This window comes from Coloeus monedula (genome assembly GCF_965178545.1).
Source record: "Coloeus monedula genome assembly, chromosome: 1".
NCBI lineage: Eukaryota > Metazoa > Chordata > Aves > Passeriformes > Corvidae > Coloeus > Coloeus monedula.
The window spans coordinates 83016295-83034258 of NC_138781.1; the positions used below are offsets into that span (position 1 = coordinate 83016295).

A 17964-nucleotide genomic window follows, 5' to 3' on the forward strand; every position below is an offset into this window, starting at 1 on the left:
TCTCCTGTAAAAGTAATGTGGTGGGATAGCTACACAGCCTGTTCTAAAACCAATTGCACCTGTGCATTGTACCAGCAGTGTAGTCTAAAAGAGAGATGTAAATTGCCAGGGCAGACGACATTATGGTGAGCAACAGAAACTCCTGGAGGAAGTACAATGCAGGTAAATAGATCTGTTGGAATGTACTCAGAATAACATTCTCTCTGCCACTTTGGTTGCTGTATTTTGATAAGCAGCCAGTCTCTGAGTCAGGCTTGTTTTCCTGGTAGCATAGTACATAAATGATGCACTGTGTCAGCAGGTGGAAGGTTATTGTGCTACACAAGCTGTGTGACAGAGAACACACACTGAACCTGGAAATCCATTGTCATGAGTAGGATAAAAAATATATCTTTTTTCTTTCAGAAACAGCAAAAACAAAACCCACAGAAGATGACAGTGAATTAGACATATCAGCTCTGTGTCCCAAGGTGACTTTTTTTCAGTCAGCCCTGTCTTGCTTTTAAAATCTATATAGATAATGGGAGACTATCTAGATTGCTGTCTGTTCTTCTGTGGAAGACTTTAAGCTCCCCAGGAGGCCGTGTTCCTGAACTAAGCAGTATGCTTTAGACGATTCATTGTCTCCACCTTTAGCCTTATACTAATTAACTTACTGTATTTGTGACTTCTGGCCTTCAAGGTAATGGTTTCTTTGGCCTACTGAGCTAAGAATGTGTTTATTTTGTATTGGCTGTAGAATGATTACATTGTAATTTAATAGCAAAGGTGGTTACTTTCATTTGCAATAGTGAAATTGCAGTTGATTTTTATCAAGTTAAAATACAAAAGGGAAACATTAATAGCAGACCTATGTAATTCGTCAGATATTTTTGTAAATTCTTGTCTAATAATTTTCAGAGACAGTGCAAATAGGTATATTATCTATAAAATCCTTCTACATATGTATGAGAACACTCAAATATCTCATTTTTCTCCTAGTATTCTAAATGACTGTATGGCAAAGGTTTTTCTGTTATAATCAGAATACCGGTTGATAGAAAAAAATTCATCTTAATAGGAATTGGAGTAGTTGATCAGTAGTGTATAAAGCCTGACTTTGACAGTGATTGTTTTGAAGGTGGTTTTCTGCTGTGGAAAAAAAACCTCCAAAAGAAATATCCCATGGGATAAAATTTCGTAGCTGACATACCTGAATATTGTTGAATAAATTGGTAAGGGATAATGGGTTTTTTGTTCAGCTAATTTTTGATGGTCTTACAGATATTGGGCTGTTTTTCTGGTCCAAGTTTACTCATTTCATTACATTATGTGTATTTTGTATTTGCAGGCTCATTCTGCTTTCATGACAGTAGGATTACTTTCAGAATGAAAAACTGGAATTTTCTATGCTTCTTTAGTATAATTGTGGTGGTCAACCAGTGTCAAACCTCCACATTATTACAGCTTTTCGTTATTACAAAGAGGGATGCTTCACTTCTAAGGATTGTATACTATTTTCATGTTTCTACAATTAAAGCTTAAATAGGAGGTGATTTGTGTTGCTATGACATACAAGAGGGACTTTTTTCAGTCTGTAAGCATTGGCTTTCTGTAGTGTGATTTTTTTGAGTATAAGAATACCCTGTATGGGACTGTTTTCTGTGTAGGTTAGCCCTGCAATTGTTGCCAAAGAGCTGTCAGTGTCTGACACAGATGTCTCAGAAGTATCCTGGACCGATAATGGGACCTTTAACCTATCCGAGGGGTATTCTCCACAGACAGACACATCTGATGGTATGTAACAGCCTCATCTGTATCATCCATGGATTCCAGTCATGCAGATTACCTCAAAATGATTAGACAATTTGAAGGCAGAAAGTTTCAGGGTTGTTGTTTTTCCCTCTGAAATGAATTTATGGTTCATCATAGTGTTTTGTATAGTTTTGGATACATCTTGTGTAACAACTGTCCTCATCTTAAAAATGCATTTGTGGGTAAGCTAAGCAAAGAATAGCTGAGGAAGAAACAGTGAATACTCTTGACTTGTTAAACAGCCAATTAAAGAAAGTATTACTAGGTTTTACTACTAGAAATGAAGACAGCCAGCAATGAGCCTATGAAGACTTAGACTAGGAAAAGATTCTCAAGCACTTGGCTTGATCTTGACCAGAAAAAAGTTTTTACTTTTTACAGACTAAGCTATCAGTAAACACTTTGCAGGAATAAAGATTAAGGACAGCAGTAGTTTGGTGTAGTCTTACCTGTGGATCTGTTGCTCTGCTCATCTTGCATTTCTCCTTGGAAAAGTTCACTGTAAATGGCAAGCAGGATGATACTACAGGCCAAATCAGTAATTTAAATTATTTTTCTAGTATTTCAAGTTGTAAATAGACAGCACTTTATGATCACAGAACCGTAAGTTGTAAAGAGCAATTGCCATTCATCTCATTTATCTTCCTATCCAAAGCAGGTTCAAAGCTGTTCATTGAAGCTTTATGAAGTTTCTCAGGGCTGCGACCATTTGAATTCTGATCACCTCCAGTTGTAGAGATTCCGCAACTTCCCTGTAAAGCCTTTTTCAGTATTTGCTTACCCTCATGATGAAAAGGTTTTTTTCTTGTAGTGAATCAAAATTTCCCATGTTCCAATTTGTGTCAGTTTATTCTGATCTTTTCACTGTGCACTGTCTAGAAGAGTCAGGCCCATCTTCTCTCTACCTTCCCATTCAGTAGTTAAACTGATTCCCACTTTGCCACCTTCTCTTGGGGCTGAACAAGGCCCATTCTCTCAGCATCTACATACTACTGTTCTCTAGGCCCCTAAATAATCATGCTGGCCCTCCAGGGGACTCAGTCCTGTATGCCATTGTCTGCCTAGAACTGGAGAGGTCCAAACTGGGCAAAGTACTTCAGTGTGCACTGTCAGTTGCTGAATAGAGGAGGAAAATCCCTTCCACTGACTTTCTGCCTTCAATTTTGCTGTTACAGCTCAGTGTGTGATCAGCCTTCCTTGCTGCAAGGGCATACAACTGACTTGCTGCACACAGATCTTCTTCTGGAAGGCTGCTTTCTGTCTTGTTGCCCCAAGCCTGTACTGCTGCACAGGTTATTCCATCTCAGATGGAGGATTTCACATCTGCTTTTGTTGAATGTCACAATGTTCCTTTTCAGCCTGTTCCTTTATACAGCCTGTTGAGGTCCCTCTGAAGGCATCCTGACCTCCAGGATATCAAATACACCTGCCCCACAGCAGTTCCTTTCTGCCCATGAACTTGCAGAGTGCACTCCATCCTGTCATCCAAGTCATTAATAAAAACCTTGACCAGTGCTGGTTTCAGTCCCTGTGACAGACACCAATAACCAGCCTCCAGCTGCACCTTGTGTTGCTGATGATGCCTTTGACCCTGGCAGTCCGGCCACTTTTCCACCCACCTTACGGTTCCCTTGCCCTGTTCGCTCACCAGCTTGGCTGTAACAAGGATCATGTGAGAAACTGTATTTAAAGCCTTGCTAAGTGAAAAATAAACAAGATAACTCTTCTTCCCCATGGAGCATTTCAGCAAATGGGACATACACAAAAGTGCAAGACCAAATGGGATCCATCTGAGGACTGGCTCATCTGTCAAAGCTCTGTGCATTCGAGCCACCACTCTGCATACAGCACAACCCTTCCTCCTCATCTTCCCAGCCTGTCTTTCCTAAAGAAAATGGAGAAAATTACATATGAGTCATTTTTAGGATTTATTTCCTTAACCCTTATGAATGCTCCTACACCAAGGTCCTATTGCTTGTTTTCATAGAAAGTAAGTTCAAACTGATTTTTTTTTACCCTCTCATTCAAATACTTGATGAAAGTATTCCCTTGTGCTTATTTAGGCCTCTTCCACAGGCCATGTACTTGACGGTATGTTTTACACATGTCTAATAACAAATATTGTCTCATTCATTAATGCAGCCGTTAAAATGTAATGTTTTATTTGATTACATCCTGCTTTTTATCCTCTTGAAAACATGAAACAGTTCTGATCATCTGTAGAGTTTCCATCTCTTGTTTCCTTTTTAATGCAAGCATTGGCCAAGAAAGGAAAAAGAAATTAAGTTTTTACATTGGTTTTATATATTTATTTAAAAAGATGAACATTCTTTTTTATTATTCCATATGCATGTTAAAAGCTTGTAACACATCCTTACATGCTTACATACTTACATATATTGTGAAGAAAAATAAATATTATAAATTTTAGGGCTTTATGTGGTTGGTATATTTAGAAATAGCTGTGCTGAAGATTTGCATGGGTTTTTTCATTACAGATAGATACCAGAAAAAATTACCTTTAAAAATTACTTCGTTCAAATAGTTAAGTTGATACCAGTTGATTTGTGGTGCTAGATTTATAACCTCAAAACCATTTTGTTTTAGATTTCACATAATGCTCTTTCTAGTTGAGACCTACTAGAGTATGGATTAGTAAATGTATTCAAAGGAACACTTACTAATTACATTTTTACATGTGACTGTCTTTTTGGGAAACCTTTTGTGAGTGCTAACACTGTTTTCTTCTGTTAACCCTGTAACAGATTTTGACCGACCTAGTGATCATGAAGAAGCTTTCGCTAGAGATCTTTTAGAGTTTCCCTCTTTAGAAAATGGTGCTGGCACAAATGATGACGATGACTCAAGCATCGGTTTGCCCACCCAGCAAAAACGAAGGAAAGAGCAAACAGGTGTCAAGGTGGATCACGCTTCCAGACAGAGTAAAGAGAGACCATCCACTGCAGGGTTGTCCTTGCCTTTGACCAGTGACCAAACCTTTAATTTAATGAGTGGAATTGCTGGTGACGTCATCACGGCGGCGGTGTCTGCTGCCATCAAAGACCAGCTGCAGTCCCTACAGCAAGCTCCCTCACAGGCAGCGCCCAGTTTGAGCGAGGAGACAGACACAGAGGAAGCTGATGATTTCGAACTGCTTGACCAGTCTGAGCTAGAGCAGATTGAGAAAGAATTGGGACTTTCACAAGGCCAAGAAGCAGAATCCCAGGAAAAGAAAAAGTCTTCAGGCTTCCTTTCAAATCTGCTTGGAAGTCATTAACCTGGAAGCTATAGCTGGTTACACAGAAGAAATTAAACATAAAACAGAAAAAAATACCATCAAATGCAAAAAAAAAAAAAAAAAAAAAAAAAAAAGAAAAAAAAAAAAGAAAATTCTGAGCTGTAAGCTTTAACTATCCCTTTAGATGTGTTGTAATAATTTCCCTTACGCAGAGTGAATTAACTGGATAAATATCAGCTAATACTGATAGTTTAATGTTTCTGGTAGTTATACCTCAATGTAATAGCATGGAAATGAATTATCTATCCACTGTTTGGTTGCAGATGTATGGCGGAAGTCAGTTGTTCAAAACAGTTTGGGGGAGAAGTTTAGAGGTTTCTTTTATCTTTTTTCCAAATATTTATTTTGGGGTCTTGAGCCAAATTCTCGATATCGACAGTTTATTTACTCTAGTTTTCCAATCATGTAACAAATTAATGACTCACATTGTGAGGGCAAGTTATCAGAGGACTGCAGTGAGATTATAACTACATCTCACCTCCTTCAATCCTACCAAAAAGTATGGATCCCTGCAGTTAGCATTATGTGTAGTTCATCTACTATATATGAAACACATTAACGGGCACAACTCGAGTTTAAATATGTGTGCAACACTATAAAAACCCCTTGATTTCATACTTAAAACCTTTGAATTATTTTGGATATGGTGATGCATTTCCAAGTTTTTTGCTGTTATAGGCCTGTAGAGTTGTAAAGTGGCATGTTATATGACTGACCACCTGCTGTGTTCCTTGATGGAGTCTGGTCCTTGGCAGTATTGCCCATGTGAAGTCAGCCAATGAATTTTATGTTTAAAGTTAATATTGTGTAAACTGAACAACCTTTTTGGGAGCAGGTGAGGGTAGTTATTGTTTGGAGTAGAGATTAGAGATTAAAAAAAGCATAAAGGCTTTTTAGGTGCCACTTCCTTAATTTGAGATTCTGTAGGTTTTGGTTTGGCTTTTTTTCCCCATGATAGCTGCTTCCACTTGCAACAAAAGTTGTGTTGCAAGCTGAATATGTTAAGATACTTAAAAGTATTTGGTGAGGTCAGTTGCTGGAGAAGACACTCAGAATTTTCTTCTTGGCATGTAATTTAAAACAAAGAAGAACTTGTTTAAATTATTTGCCGGTTTAAAGTCCACATATGCTGAGTGAGTGGCATGGGATCTCAAGCAGGTAACTTATTTTTCTAGGGCTTTTTTATTCACCTGTGACAAAACTGCACTGCAATACCAAGCAATAGTAATCCAAGAAATAGGAAGAAGTAAAGCTAGTTTTTCTAATGTGATGTAAACCATTAGCCAAGTTGAGGGACCATGTCAGCTGCTACTACTGCTCAAGTAAATTTCCATTTGCTGGCATTTGAAGAGGTGAATACTGTTATCTTGGACCCTCAAAAAGTACAGCAACAGATGATAAAAATCTTCCACTAACATATATGTGTAGGTAAACCTGTGTTTGAAATTAACTTCATTTTGTACTTTTTTTCCTTTTGAGGTGAAAAAATAGGCAGATGGCCAAAAAGAGTATAGCAAAAGAAAGGATGCTGAGATTTTTTGACACTAGCTTTATTGTTGCATGTGCTTTTTGTGTCAGTAATGCATATTGACCGTGTTTGCTGTCCTTTACCAGTAAAAGGGTAAGCCTGTGCCTTCATTATCAAACACATTATGAAATAAGTGGATGCTGGATATAGATCCCACAAGATGCAGCTTTCAAAATTACAGTATCTCAACACCTGAGTTTCTGGAAATCATTAGAAAACATGGCCCACATCACTTCCACAGCATTGGTTGCGAAGTTTCTTCTTCAGCTTTCACCAGCCTGTCCTTCTCATTTGGAAAAAACAAATAAACAAAAAAACCAAACACCCGACCAAAATTAAAAGAAGCTTTTGTTGGAACATCAGTGAGTTTAAAAAGTTCTCAGATTACTTAGAAGCCTCATTTTCTTGCTGCATGTTTAGGACAATCTGTACAGTTAAAAAGAGTACAAATCCAAGTTGCTGATGAAACTTTGTAGGACACCCAAACAACTATGTGCTTCCTTGTCCAGGAGTACTGGTGCCAGAAGGGGAAAACAGGCTGCAGGACAGGGAGAGGCAGGAGGGAGGGAGGGAGCAGTCCTTCACAGGCTTTTCTGGAGAAGATTTGCAGGACAGACTAGCTGGCTGTCAATGGTGGCATTGTAACAGCGTGCACTTTATTATTGTTTTATGAAGAATACTTGTGGTTATAAAAGTATGTAACACAGGGGCACTCTTCTAGAATAATAGATTAGATCAGAAGGAAATGCAGTTGGAGGAGTTTCTCAGACTTTTTGTGAATTACCCATTTTCTGGTTTCAAGATAGGTAAATAGATTGATTTTTCTCCAGTACGAGTCACATTTCTTTTCTCCCAGAAAGAAAAAAACAACCAAAACTTGAACAAGTAAATCACTAAAGTTAGGGACATAGTTGCTTAGTTGAGTGTCTTTAGAATTTTTTTTCCGCTGTCATGGTAGTCAATTACATTCAAGCCCCTAAATACTGTGTAATGAGAAGGATGTAATTCTGTAACATTTAATATTCTTCCTCAGGTAGTGAAAAGATGTCTAATTTTCTGCAGGAAATAATCCCTTCCCTCCCACACAACCACATGAAAGAAGCACTTTGCTTGGATACAATACATTCCACTGCCAGCAGTTCGCCAGCAAAACACAAAGAAAATGTTTCTCTCCTTTGTGGATCCTTTCCACACTGCCTTCAGTTGGAAATCCCTTGAGAAAACTTCATTTTGCTATATTATAGCGGCAGCCACAAAATAGCAGTTCCTTAAAAATTCCTGTCACAATGGTCCACAGCGTCTTTCTTCCCGAGAATGGTCGTCACCTTCCAATCCTTCAAACTGGATGCATGGGCAGGAAGACAGGGTATAAGGCAGTACATAGCTCTGAAACATGCAGTTTTTCCGTGGAAAGCCTGCTTGCGTGCCATTTCCAGTCAAAAGGCACACGGGCAGCGTAGAGGGCACAGTGTGAGGCGATGCCGTGGGGTAACAGCGTGTGATCCTGCCCTGGGATCAGTACTGCTTGTGTTGTGTGTGTGCTCTTACCTGGCAGTAAAGGGCTCACCCTCCTGTGCCTTGCAGTGGCTTCTTCATGCATCCTGATGGAAGAAAACGACCTATGTCAGGGCAGGGATGCAGGTCACTCTTCTGTGCTCGGAAAATTCCCCCTTGTGTCAGTATATGTGAGTGACAGGATCACCATCTGATTGGTGGCCTTAGGTGTCAAATCTAGTGCAAAACCGCCCGTTTCCAGCACACAGGGTTTCCATGTGTATGTACCACACACCTACTGACCATTCTTCTGTTTGTTAGTGGAAAAAAATATACTATTCTATGCAGAGAAGGTTAAATAGTTGTAACCCAAAGTAACAGGATCTGAAAAGATACTCGTTCTACTTGTTCTGTGTTTGTTCTGCACTTTTTCCAGGCTGTCCCAACCTTCTGAACAAAGTCCCTGTAGTCTCCATGTCTGTTCTCAGCACATGAGCGGCGTCGCGGTCTGTGAGTAAACCCCCACCCGGGCAACCAGAAACTGGAGAATTACAAAATGTCCGTATTTAAGTATTCTGCAGCACTTTACCTGCCCGATCACTGTTTTGTAAACATGGAACTATTATATTGATTGTTTTAATAAATATGTGTTAGTTTTTATCTTTCATCATCTCATCGTGTGTTTGCTCCCAGAAATGGAAAAACCCTGTAACAACAAACGGGGTGACCTTATCGCTCTCTACAGCTACCTGAAAGGAGGTCGTAGCCAGGTGGGGGTCAGCCTTTTCTCCCAGGTAACCAGTGACAGGACAAGAAGACAGTCTTAAGCTGCAACAGGGAAGGTTTAGGGTAGGGCATTAGGAAGAATTTCTTTACAGAAAGGGTGATTAGATACTGGAATGGGTGGTGGAGTCACCGTCCCTGGAGGTGTTTCAGGAAAGACTGGGCGTGTTGACAAGGTGGTGTTAGGTCATAGGCTGGACTCGATCATCTCAAGACATCTTTTCCAACCTACCTGATTCTGTGAAAACAAACAAACAAACAAACAAACCAAAACCCCAAACCCAACCAACCGAACACAAAGTCCCAGCCCAGCCCCTGGCCGGAGCGCCCGCCGCTCCCGAATCCCTTCCCGGGCGCCGCCCGTGCCCGCGCCCTCCGGCCGCCAGGGGGCAGGCGCGGCCCGCTCCCGCCGGACGCCGCGCGGCCGCTTCCGGCCCGCGTGCCCCGCCCCGCCACGGCCCCGCGCGCCGCCGGCCGCAGGTGCGTGTCCCGGGGCTGAGGGGCGGGATGGCCAGGCATGGGATGGGATGGCATGGCATGGCATGGCATGGCATGGCATGGCATGGCATGGCATGGGATTTCATGGGGCGGCCTGGCCCTGTCCGGCCCGGCCCGGCTCGGCCCGGCCGAGCCGGCTGCGCCCCCTTGGGATGCAGGCTTCCTGTGAGCCCGGCCTGGGCCACGCCTGGCCTGGAGGCTCCCGGCTGCCGCCTGCGTCCCGTCTTAACTCTTGTTTTGTTTTATTTTATTTTATTTCTCTATAGGTTTTGCCCGAATTTTTGTTGTCCATGTAGTAAACGCCTGCCTCGTCCCAGAATTAGGGACACGGACGCATTTTAAATCCAACCGAAGGCAGCTAAAAATCAGCTGTAAAAAAGAGCCTCGGGGGAGATCGCGATTTGCCTGGAAGGGTTTGGCTGTGCTGCGGGCTTGTGAGTGCCTGGGATTTCGCTTTCCTGAGCCCCACACAAGGTAGGACTTGAAGCTTCGATCCTGGTGCTTGAATTGGGAGGGGAGAATGCAGGCGGGTTGTGGGAACGTGTTGTGTAACTACACGGGATTTCTCTGCTTTATGCTGTTTGAGTTGTAAACACGTCTCCGCGTCAGAGGGGAAAGTTTGTGGCTTTAGATTCTCCTGGTTCCACACCTCTTTTGAGCTGCTTTCTTTTGGGTGGGGCGGAGCGGGGGGAGGTTGGGTGTTTTACACACCCCCGTGTTAAGGTAGGGTGTAGCCTGTCTGCCCGTGACAGACCAGAATAGAGTCTTCTGCCGCGGGTTCCTGCAAGGAGTTTGTCACTAGCAGCCAGCGTGGCTCTGCGTCAGTGCTTTATGGCAGCAGGATTGGTGCTTGGGCGGGGAGAGGGGCAGGGAGCACCTCAGGAATACTCGGGATCCCTCAGTGGGCAGAGAGTATGTTTTTCTCTGAACCACAAAAAGCATCTGTTACACTGAAGAGATGCTTATAGTAGTTCAGATAAAATAATATGGCCTTTATTTTCTGCATTCCCCCTGTCACTGTAGCACTGCAGACAGTACAAGTAGTAATAAGTAAGGAGCCCGGTGGTTCCAGGGAATGAGCGTGTGTTTTGACTCCATAAGTTTATGACTTCTGCCACTGCTTCTCCCTTTTAGTACCTTTTGGGAGGGGCTGCTCTTCCTCTACCTGCTTTCAGACCCCCTCATCCTGATGTGTTATTTCTTTTCTCTCCATCTTAAGCCATAGTTTTTCTAAATCAGTTAAAAGATGAGGGTGTTTTCTGTGATCTCCAGATGATGCTTTTTTTGCTCTTTGCTTTTGGAGCATTCAAGAGATTCCATCAACTTTGTTTAAAAAAAAGAGAAAAAAAGCTAAGTTTCATTAAGCACTGAGAAGGAAGGAAATGTATGGGTTTGGAAGGGACAGCTTCACTGACAGGTCACTGCTCTGCAGTTGTCCTCTCGCAGCCCCAGTAACACGGCTCGGCTGGGCGGTGGGAAGTGGAGGGAGACCAGGATTAGCAGTGGCTTCAAGTGCTAGATCTAGGCATGACTGACTGCATCTCCAGATGAACAGCTCTGCAGGGTAAAGTGCTGTCAACACTACATGCACTGCTCCAAAAGAGCTAAGAAGGCTTTATTTTTAAATGCAGTAACATTTTTTTTTCTATTTAATAAGGCTGTGGAAAATAGAAAATAGGCCTGTAAGCCGGTTTTCCCTTTTTACCCTTATTTCAGCAATCACTGGTCTCCTAAAAATCTTAGAGTTGGCAGAACATGAGCTTGTTAAGACCCCTTTAGTCACTGATTTTCAGTGAAAAGTGTAGAGCTTTTGAAATACTGTTGCTCTGGCTAGGAGCCCTTTCCTGCATCCCAATCCCAATAGGCCCAGTGGGTCCTGCATCCAGAGCTGGGATGCTCAACTGTTGCTGTGGTACAAGTAACCTCAAAGTCTTTTATTTATAAGTTTCTTCTCTTGCTCCTACCCATGCATACCACACTCATTGCTGCTGCTGGTGTTTAATAAATTTAATTCTGTGCAAGAACTGTGTTTCTGACACTGCCTTACAAGAAGGGTGTCAGGATGTTGTGTTGGGACTTTTTTTTTTGTGTCTGTTACTTAATTTTTTAGCCTGATTTTATTTTTTCCCACTTTCTAGTAATGGCCACCTACACTTGCATCACTTGCCGTGTGGCTTTCAAGGATGGTGACATTCAGCGTGCCCACTACAAAACCGACTGGCACAGGTACAACCTGAAGCGTAAAGTTGCTGACATGCCTCCTGTCACTGCTGAGAATTTCCAGGAGAGAGTCCTGGCACAGAGAGCAGTAGCAGAGGAGCAGAACAAAATCACTGCCACTTACTGCACAGTGTGCAGCAAGAGGTTCTCCACCTTCAATGCCTACGAGAATCACCTGAAGTCCAAGAAGCACCTGGAGCTGGAGAAGAAAGCTGTTCAAGCTGTCAGCAAGAAGGTGAAAATATTAAATGAGAAGAACCTGGAAAAGGGGCTGGCCCCAGAGAGCGTAAATAAAGATGAAATGAACACAGCTATTCAGCAAGCCATCAGAGCCCAGCCATCTTCATCTCCAAAGAAGACACCTCTACCTCCCAGTAATGCGAGTAGCTCTCCGGTTTCCGGGGAAAGTGCCAGCTTGTCCCAGAGCAGAGAACGACCAGAAATACCTCCACGACTGCAGTGGTTTGAACAGCAAGCAAGGAAGCTGGCCAAGCAACAAGCAGAGGAAGAAGAGGATAATGAAGAAGGTAAGGCAATAAACACACTGACAGAAGATGGCTTAGGGTAAGCTATGGTTTGAGTAAAAGCTTTCTCCTACTTCTGTAGCAGTGCAGCAATTTCCATGACAAAAGGTCTTGCTGTTGATTAAATTTTCAGTTTAACGAAGGAATTAATGTTGGCCTGTGTTTGCAGTCAAGGACTGTGTTATGTCTGAACTGTCAGCTGTTCAGCTTATATACAGACACTAATGCATGTAAAGGTTGAATATAAATAGTCACTAATATGAGCACTATTTCCCACATAAAATTTCAAAGTATCATTTAAAGAGGGCTAATGTAACAGGTTGCCCTAAAACTACTTCTGAAAAAGAAATGGACAAAAATCCAGTTATGATAATTTGCTGTTGTCCCAACTCATTTGGTGATCTGTTGAAGGGAGGGGAGACTGTGGTTGGTTTTGTTTCCCTCTGCCCACCAAGATCAGGGGAGAAAGTTTGCTCTTTAGCCTGACCATTGGCATCACTTCTTAGCATTTTGACGTCCATGTTGAAATCTGTTCCAGAGTTGCCACCCCAGTGGTCTGTTCTTGTGAATACAGCTCTGTGTTGGAGGTCAGCCTGGAAAGCAGAAAGCTGAAAAGATCAGAGGTTGAGAATTTCCAGAAAAAGGTTATTTTTAACCTGGGTGCTTTCAGTGCTGTAGTTGACAGTGCAGCTCCAAATGCATCTATTGGAGCAGTTGAATGGGGTGATTGAGCTGTAGCAAAGGGACAGGTATGAATGAGGTGGAACCTCATTCCAGCTTCTGAAACCCGTGTCACATTACTGCATCTGTTGCAGCAGTTCTGTGCTCTTGAAATTTCAGTTGCAGTTCAGAGAACTTGTTCTACACGAGAAGAAGCATTTACCTCTGAACATACATCTTAACACCTGAAGAAGAAGCCAACTTGCACCTGTCTAGTAATAATGTGTTAGTCCTAAATTGTATTGTGAAGATCTCAGTAGGTTTCTGGATGTTCCTTTTAAGTGTGTGAGCAGCAGTGTGTTTTCCCTCACTGCTGGAAGTGAGTATTTTCCTGCTGTTGCCAGAGTTGTCTTGTTTTCAATGAGCCATGCTTGTGTTCTTGTGCTGTGGTGAATTAAATTTAAGGCCTGGAAACAGCAGAAAAGTGTTAATAGTTGAGAAAATGGAGGGGGAAAAGTATCAGATCTGCCAATGTTTTTTATGAGCAGCCTTGTGCTTAGCCATGCATCTTAAAAATAAATGTCTTTTACTGGCAATGGTAAATTCTTGCACTTGGGAGTGACTGTGTCACACTTAGCAGTAAGAACAGAAAATGCAGTATTTTCTACGATGGCTTTCTCTAACTTAATTGGGACTTAATTTGCTTGGGAAAAGTAATCATATAAAATAAATATATTTTTTTAAAACTTCCTTTAAAAGACTGGGAAGATATGGATTCTGATGAAGATGTTGGCTCCGACGAAGAGATGGAAAGTATGGAAGAAGAAGAAGAAGAGGAGGAGGAGAAACAGGCAGAGGCCGAAAGCATTCCTGCTGTCGGGGCCATACCAGTCACAGACTGCTTGTTCTGTCCCCATCACTCAAGATCTCTCACAAAAAATGTGGCACATATGACAAAAATCCACAGCTTCTTTATTCCAGACATAGAGTACCTTGTGGATCTCAGAGGACTAATCAAGTATCTTGGTATGACTAAATGTTCTCTAATTTTTTTATCAGGATAATTATATTCTGATAGTGCTTATTTTCATTTGGATATGACATCAAACGGTTTGGTTTGTGTTGCTTTCTTTTTTTGTCTGAGTGCTGTCAGTATTTTGATCATGAGCAGGACCACAGGCTTTCCAGGGAGAATGAGAGAAAACTTGGCTGAGCAAACATGGTCATGTACCCTGTAAGTCTCACATAGTTTTCTGATGTTGAGAAAGTTGTTCAGATAATGTGAAATTTGGGACAAAATTCTCTTGCTGAAGAGTGCATATGAACTGTGTTGTCCTGCCAGTGAGTCACAAGTATTTATCTCTGGTTTACAGAGCTTTTGGGAGAGCTAAAAGCTAGGAAGAAAAATGTGTCTTCCTTCAAGTCTAGAAGTAATGATGAGAATAAAATAATTTTGGAGTATTGGATAGAAAAATGTATTAAAAGTGCAAAATGTATTATTGAGAATACTGGATGACTCATACCTTGTCACAAGACATCTTTAAATGCACAGACATGTCCCTGATGGGGCCATATGGTCAAAGCATAGGAACAGCAGGGCTATCCTGGAAATTAAGGGCTCAAGGCTCCTCTTCAGTCTCTCTGCCTGAAAGCTGGGAACGCTTTCTCACAGAAATGTTAATTACTGACCAGGGAGATTTTGTTCAGACCAATAGAAGTACCAATGTTTTCTGCAGGAGAGAAAGTTGGCATTGGAAAAATCTGCATCTGGTGCAATGAAAAGGGGAAATCCTTCTACTCTACAGAGGCAGTCCAGGCTCACATGAATGATAAAAGCCACTGCAAACTCTTCACAGATGGAGATGCTGCCCTGGAATTTGCGGATTTCTATGATTTTAGGTGAGGACATTTCTCTTTGAGTGGGACACAGGTGGGGACAGACAAAAGGACAGTTAAATATTGCATCAGAAACTATTATTCATTCTTAAATTTAGTGGTGTTTTGTGTTCCAGCACTTACTTTGCATTGCTGGTTCCCCACTCTTTTAGGTAAGCGTAACAACATGATTGGTTGTCTTCTGTGACCATTATTATCCAGTCCTACATCAAAGTATATTTTGAGTTCTGTTCTGTAGGTTTGCTGTTACTGAATTTAGATTTCAGTGCACCAGCAAAGGCCATAAAAGGACATAACTGTCTTACCCATTACCTTTTAGGCAAATTCTGGACTTAACACCTACTGTGGGGCTTCTTACATAATTTTTGTTGGGTAGCTGGAGTTGAGCAGGTCTGCTGTGACTTAGAGGCCCCTTGTTGAACTTCTTACAGCTTATCCTAAGCTCTGTTCATTTTGGTTAGAAATACCTCCTGTTATGGTGACAGGTGGAGCTTCTGGGAGCACTTATTCAGTAGCTGTGCAGAGCTGGTGACCTGCACTGTGGTGGCTTTTCACTGTAAGTCACTGTTAAGAGTGCAGCAGCAGAGCTGTGCTGAGTTGCAGAACCGGGTGGAGGAAAGGGGTTCCTTGTCTCCAGGCTCTCTTCAGGGCAGGGTGCTGCTGGGAGGAAGTCTCAGACCAAGGCAGGTGAAACGTGACAATGCTTGTACCTTGCTGTAGCTGTGCCTGGTGTGTCTGGATAGCTGTGGTTGCTCTCCATGTACAAACCATGTACTGCTGCTCTTCCACAGGAGCAGTTACCCTGATCATGAGGATGGGAAAGATATGGAGGGTCCTGGAAAGCGCCCGGCAGAGAAAGAGTTGGATTATGATGATGACACCATGGAGCTGATCCTGCCTTCAGGTAGGTACAGGGTTTGTGTTACAACATAATTTCTCTGCACTTCATATGTGCCACCAGTGCATGCAGCACAGGCCATTGTTGTGTTTTCCTTTGGGAAGGGAGAAGGTAGTTTTGCATTTAAATGTCTTCGGGGTTATGTCCTCACCTTCTATTATTGTCACTGCCAAGTAGTTCAGCTTCTTCAGCATTGGTGGATATGTGGACTGGGGCAGTGGGTTGCTTTGCCCATTTTACCTCTTCCTTGTCACGTGACTCTCATGGTATACTCCAAGAGTTTCCATATTTGTTTGAGTGCAACTTGGAGAGGCTATAACTTAGGTTATCTGGTGTTGGGGTTCTTTTGTAGAGAGCCAGCTCCTACTTAACTCAGTAAATTAATTTATTTAAATGGCCTTTTTCTAGTTTAGCATTTGGCACTCTCACTTGCTTTTTTTTGTTTGTTTGGTGGTTTTGCATGAGGGGACCGCAGCCCTTTCATTGAAACAGCATTGCCTCTCTTCTCATTCCACTAATTAAAATTTTATTTTCCGATAACTGCCTGTTTGTTATCTGAGTGAAGGCCCTCTTGAACAACAGCACATTTTGTGTTTTTTCAAGTAGCTCTTACAGTAATTACATTGAGTTCCTAATAGTCCTAAAATTTTTAAGGTTCTGGACCTTTTAAAAGCATTTCTCAGCGTAGGGGTTTCCATAGTTTTCACAACATGCTTGAGTACTCCATTTCAGAAGCTGTTTCATGATGGGTCCTAAGCTGTCCCCTCCTGTGAGCAGGTGCCAGAGTGGGTCACCGGTCCCTGATGAGGTACTACAAGCAGCGCTTTGGTGTGACGAGAGCCGTGGCTGTTGCCAAGAACAAGAAAGCCGTGGGCCGGGTGCTGCAGCAGTACCGAGCCTTGGGCTGGACGGGGCAGGCAGGTGAGTGACAACAGGAGGGCTTTGCAGAGGAGAGGGCTCTGGGATGTCATCACTCTATTCTTCCAGAGGTCGACTTTGCTTTACACGTGGGGTTTATGCAGTAGTTTGTCTTCCACTTGGTTCATTTTAATTCCTGACATCCCAGCAGATACAGGAAGCTTGTTTCTAAAATGCAGTGCAGCTTCTGTGCAAGCTTTTCATTCCATTGTGGTATTTGGTGACTTCCTGAGATTTCTTGGATTCTGCCTGTCTAAGCCACTATTGCTATTTAATAATGTAACATAAGTCATGCTTTGACAGAATACTTTTCTGGTTGGGGAACAATGGTGTGATCCATATCCACTTTAAAAATATAAGAATCACGCTTGGAATGCAAAACAACCTTTTGCCTTAATCACAGTCATGGGTATTTGTAGAGGGAACTGGCCTTTCCCCAGAGAAAAGTGGAAAGAAGAGTGCTAGTATGGCAAGGAAAACCTACAGGTACCTGCTGAAGTGCGTGGGCAGATCAGCTGGTTTGCATACAAGTTGTAAGTAAGGTGACAGACATTGATCCCTCTCTCTTCCTCCTCTCTTCCTGCAGGGGCCATCTCTGCTCAGCAGCGTGACATGCAGTACCTGCAGAGGATGAAGTCAAAGTGGATGCTCAAGACAGGAATGAGCAACAATGCTACAAAGCAGATGCATTTCCGGATGCAAGTCAGATTCTGAGTTCCCAGGAGAGCTGCCTACAACTGGTTATGGGAAGGGGGATTTAATGATTTCTGGGTTGCAGATTATCTTATTAAAATGGACTTGGTACCTGTCAAAGGCTGATGTGTTTGCTGGTGTGCCTTTGTCGGTAAAAAGAAGAACAGGAGGAAGCTTGTCTCTTCTGAAATAATGATGGGCCTAACTTAAAAATAAAATATCATCAGTGGAATGTGTGGCAGAGTAGTAATGGCTGTGACTGAAGGTACATGTAGAGTCGTGCAGCCCATTTCTGGGGGGCAGTTCACATCTACAAACTGGTTGAGGCCAAGAGAAGACCCTAGATCTAAGTGCTTCAGATGGAGTGTATTGGATGTTTTCAGTTGTGGTGCCAGACATATTAGCTGGGTGTTTTGGAGTTCTAGCTGACACTAGTGAGGTGAAAATTTGAGAGCAGAGATTCATGGAAGGTTAAGTAATTGTTTGAAGAAATGCACTGATGGAAAACATAACTCCAGGATTAATACTGTCCTCAGAAGCTGACTGTAGTTGCCTAATGCTCCAGCTCGGGGCTGGATTAATAATTTGCAGTGTAGTTGTTTTACATTGAACTTAATAAATTCTCATTTTCTAAAAAGTGCTCAAAATAATCATAACATTTAGATGAGTGTCAATCAAAATTTCGCATTTCCTGCATAAAACTTGGAAGATGATGGCTTTTGTTGTTCCCACTGAGTACTGGTGTTTGGTTACCATTGTG

At 42.3% G+C, this 17964-nt stretch overlaps 2 protein-coding genes across 4 annotated transcripts in view; both read left to right on the top strand.

Annotated features, from left to right (window-relative positions):
* The window catches only part of RETREG1 (reticulophagy regulator 1), a gene marked incomplete at its 5' end in the record, with an annotated part of 65679 nt that extends 56900 nt beyond the window's left edge, over nt 1–8779 (top strand). For both annotated transcript variants that reach the window (XM_082283966.1, XM_082283967.1), the window contains 3 exons: nt 406–470; nt 1650–1776; nt 4560–8779. In XM_082283966.1, coding sequence (XP_082140092.1) covers nt 406–470; nt 1650–1776; nt 4560–5071 — 704 coding nt within the window. In that variant the 3' untranslated portion in view covers nt 5072–8779. The remainder of the gene's footprint in view (nt 1–405; nt 471–1649; nt 1777–4559) is intronic.
* A 140-nt stretch (nt 8780–8919) lies between these two features.
* On the top strand, nt 8920–17324 carry ZNF622 (zinc finger protein 622). 2 transcript variants are annotated; one of them, XM_082283935.1, is made up of 8 exons: nt 8920–9377; nt 9662–9869; nt 11534–12142; nt 13559–13825; nt 14536–14698; nt 15487–15599; nt 16371–16514; nt 17098–17324. In XM_082283935.1, the coding sequence occupies exons 3-8, from the start codon at nt 11536–11538 to the stop codon at nt 17223–17225; spliced, it is 1422 nt and encodes a 473-aa protein (XP_082140061.1). In that variant the 5' UTR covers nt 8920–9377; nt 9662–9869; nt 11534–11535; the 3' UTR covers nt 17226–17324. The 2 variants fall into 2 exon arrangements, with proteins under 2 accessions (XP_082140061.1, XP_082140060.1); XM_082283934.1 differs by lacking the exon at nt 8920–9377 and having other exon boundaries at nt 9387–9869.
* The last annotated feature ends 640 nt before the right edge of the window (nt 17325–17964 follow it).